At 46.7% G+C, this 18265-nt stretch overlaps 1 protein-coding gene across 2 annotated transcripts in view; it reads left to right on the top strand.

The window, feature by feature from the left end:
• Nucleotides 1-17881, top strand: part of CSDC2 (cold shock domain containing C2) — a 133332-nt gene extending 115451 nt beyond the window's left edge. For both annotated transcript variants that reach the window (XM_033929377.1, XM_033929376.1), the window contains 3 exons: nt 7202-7454; nt 9366-9488; nt 15996-17881. In XM_033929377.1, coding sequence (XP_033785268.1) covers nt 7276-7454; nt 9366-9488; nt 15996-16158 — 465 coding nt within the window. In that variant the 5' untranslated portion in view covers nt 7202-7275 and the 3' untranslated portion in view covers nt 16159-17881. The remainder of the gene's footprint in view (nt 1-7201; nt 7455-9365; nt 9489-15995) is intronic.
• Nucleotides 17882-18265: the final 384 nt, after the last annotated feature.

Below are 18265 nucleotides of genomic sequence, written 5' to 3'. Positions count from 1 at the left end.
GCCATATGCAGTTTATAGAATCCCACCTAGTGGCACCTAGGTTATGTTACCATATTTGGAGCCGCATGAACCCGGATGCATGGTCCCGCCCCATCCATGCCTTGTTCTACCTCAGGCCCCATTCCACCCCCAGCCCCGCCCCCTCAAAGCCTCGTCTTCCCCGACGAACTCTGGCCACGTCTGGAGGGCCTGGAGCATGCGTGGATGAGTGTGACATCATCCGCGCCTGCTCAGAGGCTCTTCAGATGTGGCCGGAGCACATCAGGGCTTTCCAAAACCTGGACAAACTGCTGGATTTTGGAAAGTCCATCCAAGAACCCAGACAGTCCTCTAAAAAGAGGACTTGTCCGAGTTTTCCTGGCTGTCTGATAACCCTAGCCTAGGTGTGCTTAGGTGGCATTAGGCATCCTGTATAGTAGGCCTGGTTTACCGGGCCTAAGTTACTGGTGCTTAACTCAGACGCCTAGTGATGCCTTTCAACCACACCTATTCTCTGCCCCTAACCACGCTTACTTTTCAGGTAGACATCAGAGGGTGCCTCCACTTAGGTGTCGCTAGACATTCTAAGAGTTTGGCACTGAATTCTTAATCGGTAATTAAAATTTTTTTGATTGGCCAAAAACTAGCGCAGTCAATTACCATGTCTAGTAAGCCAATTTTTTAAAAAAGTTGTATGCTGATCCCAAAGTTAGGTATCGCTAAGTGGCTGTGATTAGTGCATCTAACATAGGCGGCCTTTATAAAATCTGGCCCTTAGTCCAAACATTTAGTCAGTAAACTAGTTTTCTTTGGTTGAACCCATTGTAATAGTGTTTACTTGTTGTCATTCTGTGCTGCTGGTGTTATGGAAGTGTGTTGATGCCTGTGAGACTGCAACCATAGGAATTCTATGAGTGTTGGAGCTGTTACCGCCATGGCTGGCACTAAAAACAACACTATGTTATCCCAGGACAAGCAGGCCGGTATTCTCACTAGTGGGTGATGTCATCCGACAGAGCCCCGATACGGACGTCTCACAAGCATACTTGCTTGCAGAAACTCAGAAGTTTTGAGATGCCCGTACCACGCATGCGCCAGTGCCTTCCCGCCTGATGGTCTGGGCGTGTCTCCTCAGTTCTTTTCTTTCCGCGGAGCTGAGAAGTTTACTTCAATTCTGCGCTAATTGAAAACCCGTTTTTTTGCCTTTTTGCGGTTTTGAGTTATTTTACTCTTTATCGTGTGTTTTATTTTCTTTGATTTATTATTTTTTTTTTTTTAAAATTTCTTCCGGTGGTTCGACCGGGTCGGCTGCGTGGCTCAAGCCCCGCTCCTTCGATCTCGCAGCGGAGCTTTTTCGGCCTATGTCCCGGCCAATTACCGGCTTTAAAAAGTGTAGCAAGTGCCAGCGCGTGATTTCGTTGATGGACCCGCATCGACGCTGCCTGCAGTGTCTTGGTCCAGAACATTTTCCGAAATCGTGCCAGCCTTGTTCCACTCTCACAGCACGTGCGTTTAAGCGTCGCTGTTTTTTGTGGGAGTTGATGTTCAAGATGGAAGCTGCTAAAGAACCTTCGGCTACAACTTCGACCAGCGCTTCGTCTGCTTCTGCGAAGCCCTCCACCGCTCCTGCTACGCCGGTCTCCTGAAGCCGGCTTCCTTCATTCCAGTTTCGACCCCGCCTCCTGCTCCGGTGCCTTCCTCCGTCTCCTCAGATCAGGTACCTCAGCCTCCCATTCCGCCAGTGGTTCTCAAAGTGCCGAAGGCTTCCAAGCCAAAGCACTCGACCACGAAGGAACGTGAAGACCGTGCAGGAGGCCCCACTTTAGGTGCGGCTACCTCCTTGTCGGCTTCGTTACATTCTATTATGGAGGCTCAATTCCTCGAGCTTATGCAAACCGTGGGACCCAAGTTGCTGGCCATGATTCAAGGTGACCAACCGGTTCCTCCTCCGGGGGGCGGGGCCGCCCCCTCCTCCTCGCCGTTCGCTCTCATTGCTCGGCGAGGAGGAGCGGCGCTCGGTGGTCAGTCCCTCGAGGCGGGCCTCTTTTAGTGATATGCCCCCCTTAGAACCTATTACACCTCCAGACGAGGATGTTTGGAATCCTCCCTCGAGTAATCGAAGCCCTGGGCATCGCAAACAGGAAGAGTTCTTCCGCACTCCTTATCAGGCCTGGGATGCATCTCGAGAGGCGTCGCATCTCCCGCTTCTTCGCTCTACTGCTTCGAGTCCCATCTACTCCTTGGAGGCTTCTGGGGACCATTCTAAGCACCGCCGATCTAGATCCCCTTCCAGACATCGGGAGGGGCGTCGGTCCAGGCATTCTTCAAGGCATTCCTCTCGACACTCTACAGTTTCACCTCAGAAGAAGCTGCCTCGTGTGGGGTATTCCTCTTCGGATGTCTCTCCTCCTCCAGGACCGGAGTTCGAGGATCCCTGTGGCTCGTTCTCGCCCTGTCGATCACAGGTCTCTATGGATCCCGAGGCCTCGACTTCGTCCAGTCCGTCCCGCCGGCCTGTGCTAGCGAACCAGTTATCATTCTCATCTTTCCTCCGGCGGATGACCTGGACATCACCTTGGACTCCGGTTCCCGATACTCCAAGGAATACCTGGATACCATGCATTTGCCTCATCCTCCGACAGAATCTCTTCGTCTTCCTCTTCATAAACTCCTCGATCAAACTTTCATAAGGTGTTTTGAAACGCCGTACTCTATCCCGGCTGTTCCTGGCAAGCTGGATGCCAGGTACCGAACAGTGCATCACAAGGGATTCGAGGGCTCCCAACTCTCTCACCAATCCCTGTTGGTTGAATCCTCCCTTAAGCGGTCTCATCCGTCCCAGGTGTATGCCTCGGTGCCTCCAGGCAGAGAGGGCCGGACCATGGACAAGTTTGGAAGGCGTATATACCAGAACTCGATGATGGCTTCCCGAGTTCTCAATTATACTTTTCATTTTGCAACTTATTTGGAGTTCTTCCTGCCTGTGCTTCGGAAGTTTACGCCTTACATCGAGTCTCAGGCTCGCTTCGAATTCGAGGAGGTGGTCGCCTCTCTGTCCCAGCTGCGCCTTCAATTGATGCAATCCTCCTACGATGCCTTCGAGCTCTCGGCACGGGCTGCCACCTGTTCTGTGGCTATGCATCGCTTGGCGTGGCTGCGGACCATTGACATGGACCCGAACCTCCAGGACAGGCTTGCCAACGTTCCTTGTGTGGGAGCGGATTTGTTTGACGAGTCCATCGAGACCGTGACAAAGAAGTTGTCGGACCATGAAAAATCTTTTCAGTCCATTCTTCGTCTCAAGTCTAAGCCGCCGCAGTCTCGACCTTCTCGATCGCCCTTGATCTATCAGCGACGCTATGCACCCAGGCAGGCTCCCGCTGCGAGACAACTAGCGAAGAGACAGCCTCCGCCAAAGGCTCAGCAAAAGCCTCAGCCTTCTACTGTCCCCAAGGCTCCTCAGCCTTTTTGACTCTCTTTTAGAGAGCATAACCAACCTCGTTCTGCCTCTCCCTGTTTTTCCCATTGTGGGTCGCCTCCATCATTTTTATCATTGATGGGAGGCTATCACCACCGACCTCTGGGTCCTTACCATCATCAGGGAAGGGTACTCTCTTCAGTTCCATCGGATCCCCCCGGACCACCCTCCAAGAGAGTTTCCTTCCAACTTGACACAGACCGCCCTTTTTCTTCAGGAAGCTCAGGCTTTGCTCCAGCTTCGAGCCGTCGAGCCGGTCCCTGTGGACCAACACAACTGGGGGTTTTACTCCCGATACTTCCTTGTTCCGAAGAAGACGGGCGATTTGCGTCCCATTCTGGACCTCAGGATCCTCAACAAGTTCCTGGTCAAGGAGAGATTTCGCATGCTGACTCTTGCTTCTCTCTACCCCCTCCTCGAGCGAAACGACTGGTTATGCTCTCTGGATCTCAAGGAGGCCTACACTCACATTCCCATTCATCCGGCCTCTCGCAAGTTCCTCAGATTTTGGATGGGACATCTACATCTGCAGTATCGAGTGCTTCCATTCGGCCTGTCCTCGTCTCCCAGAGTCTTCACGAAGTGTCTGGTAGTAGTGGCCGCAGCACTCCGAAACCAGGGTCTTCATGTCTTTCCCTACCTCGACGACTGGCTCATCAAGTCCGCCTCAGCTCCAGGGGTCATCTCGGCGACTCTAACCACTATTTGGTTCCTGCAGAGTTTGGGCTTCGAGATCAACTTTCCCAAATCTCATCTACAGCCTACCCAGTCTCTCCCCTTCATCGGAGCGGTTCTGGATACCATTCGACTCAGAGCATACCTCCCCCCTCAGCGCATGGAGGCTTTTCTTCGTCTCTGCCAGTCTGTATCTTCTCGCCCGTCCATCTCGGCAAGACACATGATGGTTCTCCTGGGCCACAAGGCCTCTACAGTTCATGTGACGCCTTTTGCCAGACTTTACCTCAGGATTCCTCAATGGACCCTGGCTTCTCAATGGACATAGGTGTCAGATCCTTTGACTCGACACATCATTGTCACTCCTGCTCTTCAGCAGTCTCTACTTTGGTGGATGACCTCTTCGAATCTCTCCAGAGGTTTGCTGTTTCACGCTCCTCCCCACCAGAAGGTTCTCACAACTGATTGCATGGGGAGCTCATCTGGATGGGCTTCGCACTCAGGGATTCTGGATCAGTGCGGACCGACTCCATCAAATCAATCTTCTGGAGCTCAGAGCCATCTTTAATGCTCTTCAGGCTTTCCAACATCTGCTTCACGACATGGTGGTCCTCATTCGCATGGACAAACAGGTCACCATGTATTATGTCAACAAGCAGGGGGGCACGGGCTCGGCCTCCCTCTGTCAGGAAGCTCTCAGAGTCTGGGATTGGGCAATTCACCACAACGCCTTCCTCAGGGCTGTCTACATTCAGGGGAAGGACAATGTCTTGGCGGACAACTTAAGTCGTCTCCTCCAGCCTCACGAATGGACTCTCCATTCCAGGCCCCTTCATCAGATCTTTTCTCAGTGGGGGACGCCTCAGATAGACCTCTTTGCGGCTCCCCACAACTTCAAGCTGCCTCAATTTTGCTCCAGGATCTACACTCCTCATCGTCTCGAGGCAGATGCCTTTCTGCTGGATTGGGGGAATCGCTTTCTGTATGCGTTTCCTCCATTTCCACTCATTCAAAAGACTCTAGTCAAATTGAAATCCGACCATGCCACCATGATTCTGATAGCTCCTCGGTGGCCCAGACAACCTTGGTACTCCCTTCTACTTCAACTCAGCAGCAGGGAGCCATTCCCTCTTCCAGTGTTTCCTTCACTGCTTACTCAGCAACAGGGATCTCTACTCCATCCCAACCTGCAGTCTCTCCACCTGACAGCTTGGTTCCTCTCAACGTAACTCCTCACCAGTTTTCCCAGGCGGTGAGAGATGTATTGGAGGCTTCCCGGAAGCCTGCTACTCGACAATGCTACTCCCAGAAGTGGACTAGATTTTCTTCCTGGTGTGTTTCTAATCGTTAGGAGCCTCAGCGAGCCTCCCTGCCTTCTGTATTGGACTATCTTCTACACCTGTCTCAGTCTGCCCTCAAGTCTACATCTATATATGTTCACCTGAGTGCTATTGCGGCTTTCCATCAGCCTCTATAAGGGAAACCTCTCTCTGCTCATCCTGTGGTTTCCAGATTTATGAAAGGTCTTTTTCACGTCAATCCTCCTCTCAAACCTACTCCAGTGGTTTGGGATCTCAACGTTGTCCTTTCTCAACTTATGAAACCTCCTTTTGAGCCTCTCAACAAGGCTCCGCTGAAGTTTCTCACTTGGAAAGTGGTTTTTCTGGTTGCCCTCACTTCTGCCCGCCGAGTCAGTGAGCTTCAGGCCTTAGTGGCAGATCCACCTTTCACAGTATTCCATCATGACAAGGTGGTCCTTCGCACTCATCCGAAATTCCTGCCTAAAGTGGTCTCTGAATTTCATCTCAACCAATCCATAGTTCTTCCTGTGTTTTTTCCAAAGCCTCATTCTCATCCTGGAGAATCAGCTCTTCACACTCTGGACTGTAAACGTGCTTTGGCTTTCTGCCTGGATCGCACCAAACCACACAGAACTGTTCCTCAACTTTTCGTCTCCTTTGATCCAAACAAGTTGGGACCTGTCTCGAAGCATACCATCTCCAACTGGATGGTGGCTTGCATCTCTTTCTGCTATGCCCAGGCTGGATTACCCCTTCCCTGTAAGGTCACAGCCCATAAGGTCAGAGCAATGGCGGCCTCTGTAGCCTTCCTCAGATCGACACCGATTGAGGAGATTTGTAAGGCTGCCACTTGGTCCTCGGTTCATACATTCACCTCTCATTATTGTCTGGATACTTTCTCCAGACGGGATGGACAGTTTGGCCAAACAGTGTTACAAAATTTATTCTCTTAAATTGCCAACTCTCCCACCATCCCATTGAGGTTAGCTTGGAGGTCACCCACTAGTGAGAATACCTGCCTGCTTGTCCTGGGATAAAGCAATGTTACTTACCGTAACAGTTGTTATCCAGGGACAGCAGGCAGCTATTCTCACATTCCACCCACCTCCCCTGGGTTGGCTTCTCTGCTAGCTACCTGAACTGAGGAGACACGCCCAGACCATCGGGCGGGAAGGCACTGGCGCATGCGCGGTACGGGCATCTCGAAACTTCTGAGTTTCTGCAAGCAAGTATGCTTGTGAGATGTCCCTATCGGGGCTCTGTCGGATGACATCACCCACTAGTGCGAATAGCTGCCTGCTGTCCCTGGATAACAACTGTTACGGTAAGTAACATTGCTGTTTTGTAAAAGGAGATGGAGGAGGTTTATGAGCTAAATAAAGAATGACGGTCAATATTCAAAGAGATTGTCAAGCTAACATTTTGTGTTAGCAGGACAAAATGTGAGATTTGAATATTTGCTTAAATCACATCCGCTTCCTTCACTCAGTAATGTAGTTGGCTTGGTTGGGTTAAATTTGACTAAATAGGTGGGTTTTCAGACATTCCCAGGGTATCGCACACCTTTTTCTGGTCAGCTCTGGAAAGATGATGATAAAGAAGTTGGTTCACATACAAAAAGCTGGCCTAAAGTTACCTGGATATTTTTACCGCTTGCTGACGTTCTACTTCCTGACCTTGTATTTCTCTGTTAGTAATATTAGCCCTGCAGGTTATCTCTGAAATGTTTTTTTTTTATTAGTAGTCCAAAAATCTTCTTTTTCTCTAGATTGCAGTAAGAGGCTGAAGGATCCCAGCCTTCTTCCCTTGTCCCGGGAGACAGAATTGATCTCAGCAGTTGCAATGTCTTCTGATCCCACAACTCCGCTGCCCACAGAGCAACCCCTGCAATCCCCGAGGTCGCCCATCTCGCCTTCCTTCCCCTTCCACAGGGAGGGCAGCCGGCTCTGGGAGAGGAGTCACCATCTGCTCGGGGACCTCCCGAGCCCACTCCCTACGAAGAGAACCAGGACCTTTTCTGCGTACGTGGCTGCTGAATTCTTCAAGGGTAGGGGAATGGAGGGGGAGAGTTAGAGAGGAATTGGGGAGAGGGCATTTGGATATATATTATTCAGACTCTGTGTGGGAAGTAACTTAATATGTGAGGAAATATTAAGCAATGTGTGAATTGTCAAGCACATCGAAAACCCAGGCTGTCCTGCTCTGCTGGGCATCACCACATGACAGCTTAGGTAGCTGAACTGCTGTCTAGGCCAGCAGCCTATGCCCACTGGACTTTTATTCCACTTGCCCCAGGCACTGTGGTGACTTCTGTGATGAAGAGAGCAAAGATGGCAAACTGTTCCTCCAAGGGCTCCTTTTACAAAGGCACGCTAGCGGTTTTAGTGCGCGCCAGCTGCTACCGCCGCCTCTTGAGCAGGCGGTAGTTTTTCGGGTAGTGCACGCTAATCTGGTGCGTGCACTAAAAACACTAGCACACCTTTTTAAAAGGAGCCCCAAGTGTTTCAGTGAATTAGAATATGTAAATTAACCATAAACCAGGGGTGTCAAACTGAGGCCCGCGGGCCAAATTTGGCCCACAGGGTAATTAGATTTGGCCCTCTGTTTCTTCCCTCCCTCCATCCTGGCTTCGCCGGTTGGCTGTAGCAATCCTAACAGGCTTCTGTAGCCTCCGCAGCACATTCCCTCTGCACAGGGAACGTGCTGCAGAGGCCGACGGCAGCCTGTTAGGATCGCTGCAGCATCAGCGATCCTCTGCAGGCTGCCCTAATTAGCTGAAGGTGTTTACATGAGGGCTGATTAAAAAGTAACGAGACTGCCTCTGGGTTTCTTTCCGAGAAGCAGACATGGGCAACGCTGTGCTGGTTCTTGTGAAGCTTGTGCATCGACGTTTCTGAACCTACAGTTGGACTGCCGAAGTCTTCATTGCTGGATCACAGCGAGAGGAAGAACTTTGTACGTTTCGTCACGGCAGATGTACAAGCTTCACAAGAACCAGCACAGCGTTGTCCATGTCTGCTTCTCGGAAAGAAAAACAGAGGCAGTCTTGTTACTTTTTAATCAGCCCTCATATAAACACCACCTAGCGAATGATTGACATCCGTGCTGAACAGCATCTAGGTCTTGGATGCCGTTTATAGAATTGGGGCCTTAGTGCATACAAGATTGATTTCATACACTTTAACCTATGATATAGTATGCATGAAGATGATTTGTGCATGCTAAAAATTTTCGTTAATCCGAATGTGTGAAAAGACCTGAAAAAAAAAATCCAAAAATTCAGGCGAAGAGGCTGAATGAAGCAAAATGAATCAAACTATTTTCCCCTATGCACCTCCCCACCAAATAGATATACACTTCTCCCTCCGTATTCGCTGTGATAGAGGATTAACAGAACTGCAAATACTGAAAAACCGCAAATAACTTTTTTATATGTTATTTGCTGTTTTCTATTAAAAACCATCGTGAATATGGTGGGAGACCTGGCCTGTTCCTGAAGGAGAGGCAAATCACGGTGAAGAAAGTGCTGGGAATCAGCAATTTTCTCTGTAAACGCTTGGAATCAGTGATTTCTCTATGCAAACTGATGTAATTTGGGTGAAGGAGCCAGCAAGCTAAAAACCATGAATAATCGAAACTGTGAATGCTGAAACCGCGAATAAGGAGGGAGAAGTGTACCTATGTACAGGGAGAACTGGATTGGATTTAGCTGGCTTTATTTTGGCCTGCTAGATTTTATGAATGGTTTTAGCTGCAGTGAAGTCAGATCGATTATGGCTGAAAATATGTTTTAACAAGTCAGACACTCTGGCTGTTTTTGAAAACTGGCTTCAGAGTGACTAGCACTAAACCCTTAGCTAAGGGCTGTGTCCTCTGGAATCTGATCATAGGAAACTTTACTGCTTCTTTTTCTCTTTTTTTATTTATTTCAGAACTGCCCGTGCATCTGCTGGCCCTATCTACAAGGGCACCTGTAAGCAGTTCTCACGCTCACAAGGCCATGGGTTCATCACACCGGAGAATGGCAGCGAGGACATATTCGTACACATTTCTGAGTGAGTCCCCCTGACCTCCCCTGGTGCTGGGTATCTGGTTCAGGCAGCAGTGTGGAGTGGCCCCACCGATCTTTTTGCCCAACACTATCGGCAACTAGAGAGTTTGAGGGTGTGGCGGAAGATTGGTTTGTTTGTCCCCTCCAAACAAACATTGTTCTGTTGCCCCTGGTATCTGGGGTTGGTGGTGGGTTCTTCCCATTAAGAAGAAACGTTGAAATGGAATGGGAAAACTCCTGTTTTAACACATCAGACTCCAGCAATGATGAAATCTGTGCCCCACTGGACTTTCATTTGCTGCTGCTGACTTCCACTTGTGATGAAACATACTGTGACGTTCAGAAGCTGGGGAGACAGGGATCACATGCAGCACTAATCTGGTAACGTGCTGTGCTTATGTTAAAGATGCTGGGCCCAGGGCAGAAACCTGAAATGGAACCCCAAGCCCACTAGCAGGCTGCGACTCTTTCAGCTTTAAGCAGGCTTTGGAGCCCTCTGAAGCATGGGGGGCCCCGGGCAATTGCCCTGTTTGCACCCCTAAAGCGCCAGCTCTGAGCACATTATAACACAGAGGCTGCAGGAGGACAAACAAACCCAGAGGTGTAAACGGCACCTCAGTATGAGCCCTTCCTGGCTGAGTTATAATTCTGCTGCTCTTATCGTTCCTACGATCTATTCAAGGTCACCAGTTCTGCATGGAAATAGTTCATAGGGGGGGAGGCACCTTGCAGGGTTTCAAAGCAGGATCAGAAATGTGAACTCCTGCAAAGACCACATTTTACTTCTTTGGTGGCTGTTTTCAAAAAACCAGAAGGGTTTCCAAATGAATTAAGTTATATTGGTTTCCATGGATTCCACTCTCACCTCTGTAAGTCCTGAATCCTGGAATCCATGCAGGTTTTAAGTGACAGACCAAAAAGAGATTGCAATGCACCCAGTTTCTGTTCCAAAAAAAAAGGTCATCACTAATCTAGCAGCATAGTTTCTTTCCCAAATATCCAAATTTCAGGTTATTGTCATTTATTAATTTAGCTACCATTTTCCTGTCAGTGACAGATCAAAGTAATGAGCAGAAAAACCAAATCAAATGGCACAGAATTTAAAAAAAAAAAAAAAAGTTTGCATCGACAGTTAATATGAAAAGTAAAAATTATGACACTTACCTAATATTGCCCTTGTAGGGACAAAGTCTGTGTCAGATGGTCTGTTGAGTTTGGATCAGATATGTTTTAAGATAACATACCTTGTAAAAGTCTTCACATGCAATTTGCTGCTATCTTAAAAAAACAAAACAAAACACAAAAAAAAACATTTATGGGTCAGTATTCAAAGTGATTTAACTAGCCAGAAATGGGAAAAGGATTTTGACTTTGCATACCACCTTCTTGTACTTTTACAAACACACTCAAAGCGGTTCACATCCGGGTACTTCAAGCATTCTCCCTATCTGTCCCAGTGGCTCACAATCTATCTAATGTACAGTGGAGGATTAACTGACTTGCCTAGGGTCACAAGGAACAGCACTCTCCTCCAGCTCCTGGTTGGTTAAATTGCTCATGCTGAGCTATTCACTGATATTCGACGACGCATAAAGGGTAAAAGGGATGAGACTCGTTCACATGAAAAAAAAAATTTGCATGGACCCAGCCATTCTTTAGAGGGAGCATTGCTAAGGACCCTAAATGGGGTCATAAAACCTACCTTTGGAGTCAAGATTTGGGTGAGTTCTCCCTAGGTGCATCATTATTTTACACCTCCAAGGGGAATCGTAATTTTATTTGGCTGCAATCATGGGGTCACGGCCAGAGACAGATTGGGAAACGCTGCTCTTTGCGTTCAGTGTGAAACAATAATTAGAGAAATATTCAAAAACCCAAAGGGCCCCTTTTACAAAACCGCAGTAGCAGTTCCCTGCGTGGCAAATGCAACGAAACCCTTAGGAACTGAATGGGCTGCGTATGTCTGGGCTTTGTCTAATTGAAACGACATACTGATGCGCGATAGTTTTTACACATTTTTTTCTGTTTGTTCCCCGCCACTTGAGCTCCCTTCCCCCCCCCCAACCCCACCCTGCCTCCTGCCCACATCTGAAATGCTCGCCGGCATGAGCAACATCTTCCACCTGCTGCTTGCACTGGCCTTGGCCCCCTTCTGACATCGTGTCCTGGTCTCGCTAGTGGTATGCGAGGGGGGGGCAGAGAGAAGGAGAGGCACTGGTGCCAGTGCCCCCCATGAAGATGGCACCCAGGGCGGTCCACCCCTCTCCCTTACTATGCCATTGGTACTAATATTCTATAATGGAATCTGGGTGCGCAGGTTCCATTAATTGAATAGACTCCTATTGCGCATCTTCAGGTCACCTAAATAGAGGTGCACAATTATAGAATAAGCCTCTTGTTGTGACAAAATGGCACATTTCCCCTTTCTTAATTTGCAAACTCGAGTATGTCCTATGCTCCCTCTAATCCAGTGGTTCTTAACCTGGGTTCAACCGAACCCCAGAGGTTCGGTGAGTCAGTCTCGCGGGTTCGGCGGAGGTCAAAACACACCTCCGACTCATATAGCGCTTTGGTCAAGTTCAATCATCTATCAGTTATTCAGTGATTTTGATCAAGACTGATCGTATACTCGGTTTCTTGATCTATCAATCTGTAACTAACGCCTTATATACATCAATCAATTCCTGATCAAAATTTGTGATTTAACTGATAGATGATTGAACGTGACCGAAGCGCTTATGATTCATGATGATACGCCCCGCTTGTCCATAATTGGCTGCAGGTGATCACGCAACATTGCTTGGCCTAACTGTGCTGCAGGGGATTTGATGCGCACAGTAGTCGAATTGTAACTGTTGTGATGGTACGTCATGTGATACCTATCTTAATATTTTAATCCCTTACTAACTATGTCGAGCAAAATACGAAAGTGGTCGGACGAATATTTACAATATGGATTCACATGTATAACGGAACGTGATGGGAGTCAGCGTCCTAATTGCATGATTTGCAATGCCAAGTTGAGTAATTCTAGTCTAGCTCCGGCAAAACTAAGGGAACACTTCCTTAAGCTGCATGGAGAAGGAAAATACAAGAACACAACGCTCGCTGAATTCAAGGTGAAGAGAGCAAGATTCGATGAAAAGGCTACTCTGCCTGTTCTCGGCTTTGTACCCATCAACAAACCGATCCTCACAGCATCGTACGAAGTTGCTTACCTGATCGCAAAGCAGGGCAAACCACACACCATTGGTGAAACACTCATAAAACCAGCTGTGTTGAAGATGGCGAATATCATACTGGGAAAAGCGGCTGAAGTTCAGTTATCTGAAATTCCTCTTTCAAATGACATCATCAGCAATAGAATAGAGGACATGAGCAAAGACATCTTGGCTCAAGTAGTTGCAGATCTGATTTCAAGCCCGGCAAAATTCATCCTTCAACTCGACGAGACCACAGACGTTTCCAGTCTAAGCCAGCTTGCAGTATTCGTGCGCTATGTGAAAGATGACATGATAAAGGAAGATTTTTTATTTTGTAAGCCTCTTACAACAACAACTAAGGCAACTGATGTGAAGAAACTTGTTGACTTCTTCAAAGACAACAATCTTTCGTGGGATATGGCTTCTGCAGTTTGTTCGGACGGAGCTCCAGCCATGCTTGGAAGAAAGTCCGGTTTTGGTGCGCTAGTGAATGCCGATGCACCACACATCATTGTTACGCATTGCATTCTGCACAGGCATGCGTTGGCAACAAAAACCTTGCCTCCAAAACTGGCAGAAGTTTTAAAAATTGTTGTGGAATGCGTGAACTGTGTGTGAAATAATGCTCTGAAGCACCGCATCTTCAAGGAGCTGTGTAAAGAAATGGGATCTGAATTCGAGGTACTTCTGTACCATTCTAACGTTCGGTGGTTATCCCGGGGACAGGTGCTGAATCGTGTTTTTGCCATGCGTGTAGAATTAGCTCTGTTTTTGCAAGAGCAGCAACATTGTCATGCAGATTGCTTCAAAAATTCTGAGTTCATTCTCATTTTAGCGTACATGGCTGATATCTTTGCAGCTCTCAATCATCTCAATAAGCAGATGCAGGGTGGTGGAGTCAACATCATCGAAGCGGAAGAAAACCTGAAAGCTTTTCAAAAAAAGCTACCATTATGGAAACGACGAACAGAAAACGATAACTTCGCAAACTTTCCCCTGCTAGACAACTGTGTAAGTAAGATCGAAGATATATCTGGAATCGGAGACATTTCTTTACCCGCGGAACTGAAGCAAACTATTGCCACACACTTAGATGAGCTTGCAAAGTCTCTCGACGGATACTTCCCTACAAGAGAGTCATATCCAGCATGGGTGAGACAGCCGTTCACGTTTAGTGTTGAGACAACAGATGTCAATGATGAATACCTCGATGAAATCATTGAAATTCAGCAGAGCCAGGTTCAACAGCAACTCTTCAGAACAACAACGCTCTCAACGTTTTGGTGTCAACAATTGGTAACGTACCCTGTTATTGCTAAGAAAGCTCTGGAAATTTTCATACCGTTTGTTACAACATATCTTTGCGAGCAATCCTTTTCGAGGATGCTGGACATAAAAACGAAGAAAAGGAACAGACTTTGTTGCGAAAATGACATGAGAGTGGCACTTGCCAAGGTAAAGCCGCGCATTTCTGAACTGGTCTCTGAGAGGCAACAGCAGAAGTCACACTGATTTGCAGTAAATTTCATTATTATGTTATTATTATTCAAAATATAGGAGAACTTTTTTGTTTTCAAAATTTATATTATTTTTTCCCTCACTGTATACCTATGTTTTGAATTTGTAAAAATCATATTTTATTTTTCCAATAAAGAAGGGTTCGGTGAACACGCATATGAAACTGGTGGGGTTCAGTACCTCCAACAAGGTTAAGAACCACTGCTCTATTCAGAGCACATGAACAATCGCTCATACATTCTAGGAGTGTCGTTCACAGATTTTACATGGCTGCTCACAAAAATAGTTGCAAATTTGTTTTTTAGAACTGGTTGCTCACATGAAAGAAAAACAATTGAGAGTTTGGCCCTCAAACGAAAAAAAAAAAATTTGCACCCAGCCAGTCCTTGGGGGGAATATTGTGTATGTCTGTTTGGTGTCCGAAGTCTAGAGTCTCAAAAAACTGTGTAAAAAAAATGACAGGCTGCTATTGCAGCCATTCTAGTAGCGATTTTAAAAAAAGCAAGTCATTCTCCAAAAAACACTCATGCAAATGAGGTTGGTGGAAAGTAGCGAAGACTCGCTGAATTTGCATGTGACCATCGCTGGTGATAGTGTTGGACACATGCGCAGAACAAAAACAAAAAGAAAAAAAAAACATAAAACCAAAAACACAACAGCGGGAGAGATGTTCAATCTCTCCCATTGCCAACCAACACCCTCCACCTGCAGCGGGAAAGATGCCCATTTTCTTCCGCTGCCACACAACACCCCCCTGCCTCTGACACCCGACACCCTCTCCCCCTTACCCTCCCTGGTGCATCCTGGAATGTACCGGGGAGAGGCCTGAGACTCTGATTGGCCCAGGTTGTTTAAGGCCCCTCCTATGGGAGAGGCCTTAAGCATCTGACAACAGCAGATATCGGAAGTTCACTGAAAGCTGAATTGCAAGCTAGACCAGAGACTGACACCCATTCTGGAAGACTTAAGAGTCTTTCGCTGTTACCATTTGGCTTCCTGAAGGAATTTTTGAAACGTGGCATGTCAAGGCCAAAGAACTATACACAAAAGATAAGTGCTTTTTCAATCTTTTAAGTCATGCACATATAAAAGTGTGTTAAGGTGGAAGTTTTGTAATGATTGGGTGGTAAGGTTTTTTGGGGACTTTCTGTCCCCCTTTTTCCTCCATGTCTCTGAGCACAATCTAGCCACTGATTAAAGTATAAGGAATATGGAGTTTCAAGAGGACTTTTAAGAAGTTACAGCAATTACACTAGCGTGTTTTTTGTTTATTTTCTTGAATCTTTTCACGCTGTTTGATTTTTGAAGTTATTTTCCTCCTGTGTAGTTTTGACTATACAATCTTCAGCATATAAATCAGCACAGTCCCAAATAATTCCTCCCAGCCCAAACCAGCTCACCCACCCCAACCAAAGCACCCGAATATACAGTGCAGTCAAATGATAGGAGTACAATAAGAATCATGGGTCTATTACAGCACTTAGGCAGAATAACCAGATCTCCAGGTCTCATAGGGAACCCAAACCTTTTGATAGGGGAGTAACGCCTGCCTTCTACGAATCAGACACTGCTGTTTAAGTATTTTAGGGGAGCGCCAGCAATGAGCCAAGGCCACTCGGGCTACAGTAAATATAAACCCCGCCAGCCATTGTTCCTGATGGGGAAAATCCCACAAGTTTTTCTATTCTTCATAGCCATCTTCGTTCAAGTTGTCTCTCTAAGAGGGATTGTCCATTTTTAAATTTTATTTATGTATTTACCATTTCCTTCTCTGCTTTTCTTTCTATCAGCATTGAAGGGGAGTATGTCCCAGTGGAAGGAGATGAAGTTTCTTACAAGATGTGCCCCATTCCTCCCAAAAACCAGAAGTTCCAGGCTGTGGAGGTGGTCATCACCCATCTGGCCCCACACACGAAGCATGAGACGTGGACAGGCCAAGTAATTGGCTCCTAAGGCTCCTGTCAGGCCTGGGCTCTGGACCACGGTGTGACTGAGGAAGAAGGTGGTGGCAAATAACTTTTGAGAGGGCAATGTAAGACTTTGGGGGATCTGTCTCATCTATAACGTGAACCAGAATTTTCTCTTTTTAAGATGAATTTGTTTCACATTATCGAAGCTTATTTTTTACATTGAGGGACTGAGGGGAATTTCAAAGCACAGAAGCTGTTGTCTCTGTTACATAAATCTTGCTCTCGTGATCTGTTGTGTCATGGTCGCTTGGCTTATCAATCATGGTTTGAGCAACTGAAGACCCAGCTCAGCTAAGGGACCAGCCTGCGCTCTTACCTTTCTGAGCATTTTTATCCTTTGCATTCTGTTTTGTGGCAGTCTCCATCATTCTTAGTTTTTGAAAGCCAGCTAATATGTTAAGAGTGTCCACAAAAATCCAGCCTTGCACAGTTTCTGAGGAACCTTCTGCAGAGTTGCTCAGAAGGTCTGAGGTCCCCTGCCCCATCTTCCTCTATCCAACAAAGAGGAAACAAGATCCCAATGCTGAATGTTTATTGCTGGTGGTGCTGAAAAACACAACTAGTTGTTATTCTACTGCTAGGTTGGTCTTGCAGGACACCAAAGCAGCAGAGCGGCTTGACGTAGATTTTGGTAAAATTGAGGTTTCCATTAATCTTTTGTCTCTCTGGCCTTGTAATTTTCACACATTTGTGGCTTTCAGAATCATTACTACAATACTTTTAATTTATGACGATTTTTATTGATGACTTCATTCAAAACAGTGCAAACAACAACCAAACAGTACAATGTGTGTCATCCATCATCCCCCCTCCCCCATATTCTCTCCCCCCCAATCCCACAACAGCTCCCTTCCCCCTCCCCACAAAGCCTAAGAACACAAAAGCAAAACCCCCACCCATCACACCAAACCATGTAAATAATAAATAAAAAAAAAGAATCCAAGACCCTGGGCTCTTATGAATCCTGGAAAGCCTATTCGACAGGCAGCAAAATTATCCACTCAGTCAAATGTAATAAATTGCGAGATACATTACAACCACGATATAAGAACAAGATAATCCTGAGCATCCAAGATTAGGTGACTACAGTACTTTTATAATCGTATACAGGTACTCGTTGACTTACGACCATAATTGGTTCCGACTGACAGGTCGTAAGTTGATCAGGACGTAAGTCGGCCTGTGTTAGACTAAGGTAAGAATACTGTATTAGATTGGGTAATGATATTGTAATCATCTTAAAGTAATATTTTATCAACATTTTCTTACTTTCTAAGTCAAGTACAGCACAATCCCTTTGTGGTGAACATTTGTTGTGGCGCCTCCTCCTCTTTATATTATTACTGCTGCGTAGCGAGACTTGGGAGTGCGGGAGACTGGGGCTGCTAACAGCTGGCAGGGGAAACTGTTGTAAACACGTCGTAAAGTCGAACAGTCATAACTTGAATAGGTCGTAAGTCGATGAGTACCTGTAGTAAGATCTGTTTCAAATATGATTATTGGAGAACCCCCTTCAATGATATACCATATTCATGATGAAATAGGAGATCCTACTGGCTAAATGACAAAAAGGCAGAGTCCTGGGAATGCTGTAATTAGCATGGTGGGCTCCCCAGACCCAAGCAGGACTGTCTAGGAAAAGCAGGATGCATTTGAAAATTAAAACAAGAAAGAAACCCCCCCACCCCCCAACACCATTTTTAGAAACAAGAAATCTAGAAATCTTCAGAGGTAATTAGACTTCTGCTTTCTGTGCCTGCTGCTTGAATCTGAGAAGTGTCGTACATTTCTCCCTCCGAATCCGCAGTTTCAGTATCCGCGGATTCGGTTATTCACGATTATTTTAACAAAAAAAAACTATTTTCAATTTTTGGCTATTTTTAAGCCGCCAAGCCTCCCCGGAACCTTACCTGGTGGTCTAGCAGTGAAGCGGGGCAGGAGCGATCTTCCTATGCTCCTGCCCCGTGTAGAGCCATCATCAGAATGGCTGCCGTGAGTTCCCGTTGTAGTCTCGAGACTACAACAGGAATTCACAGCAGCCATATTGATGACGACTCTGCACGGGGCAGAAGCATAGGAAGATCGCTCCT

This window comes from Geotrypetes seraphini, chromosome 2 (genome assembly GCF_902459505.1).
Source record: "Geotrypetes seraphini chromosome 2, aGeoSer1.1, whole genome shotgun sequence".
Classification (NCBI taxonomy): domain Eukaryota; kingdom Metazoa; phylum Chordata; class Amphibia; order Gymnophiona; family Dermophiidae; genus Geotrypetes; species Geotrypetes seraphini.
This window is presented reverse-complemented; position numbering and strand designations above follow the sequence as displayed.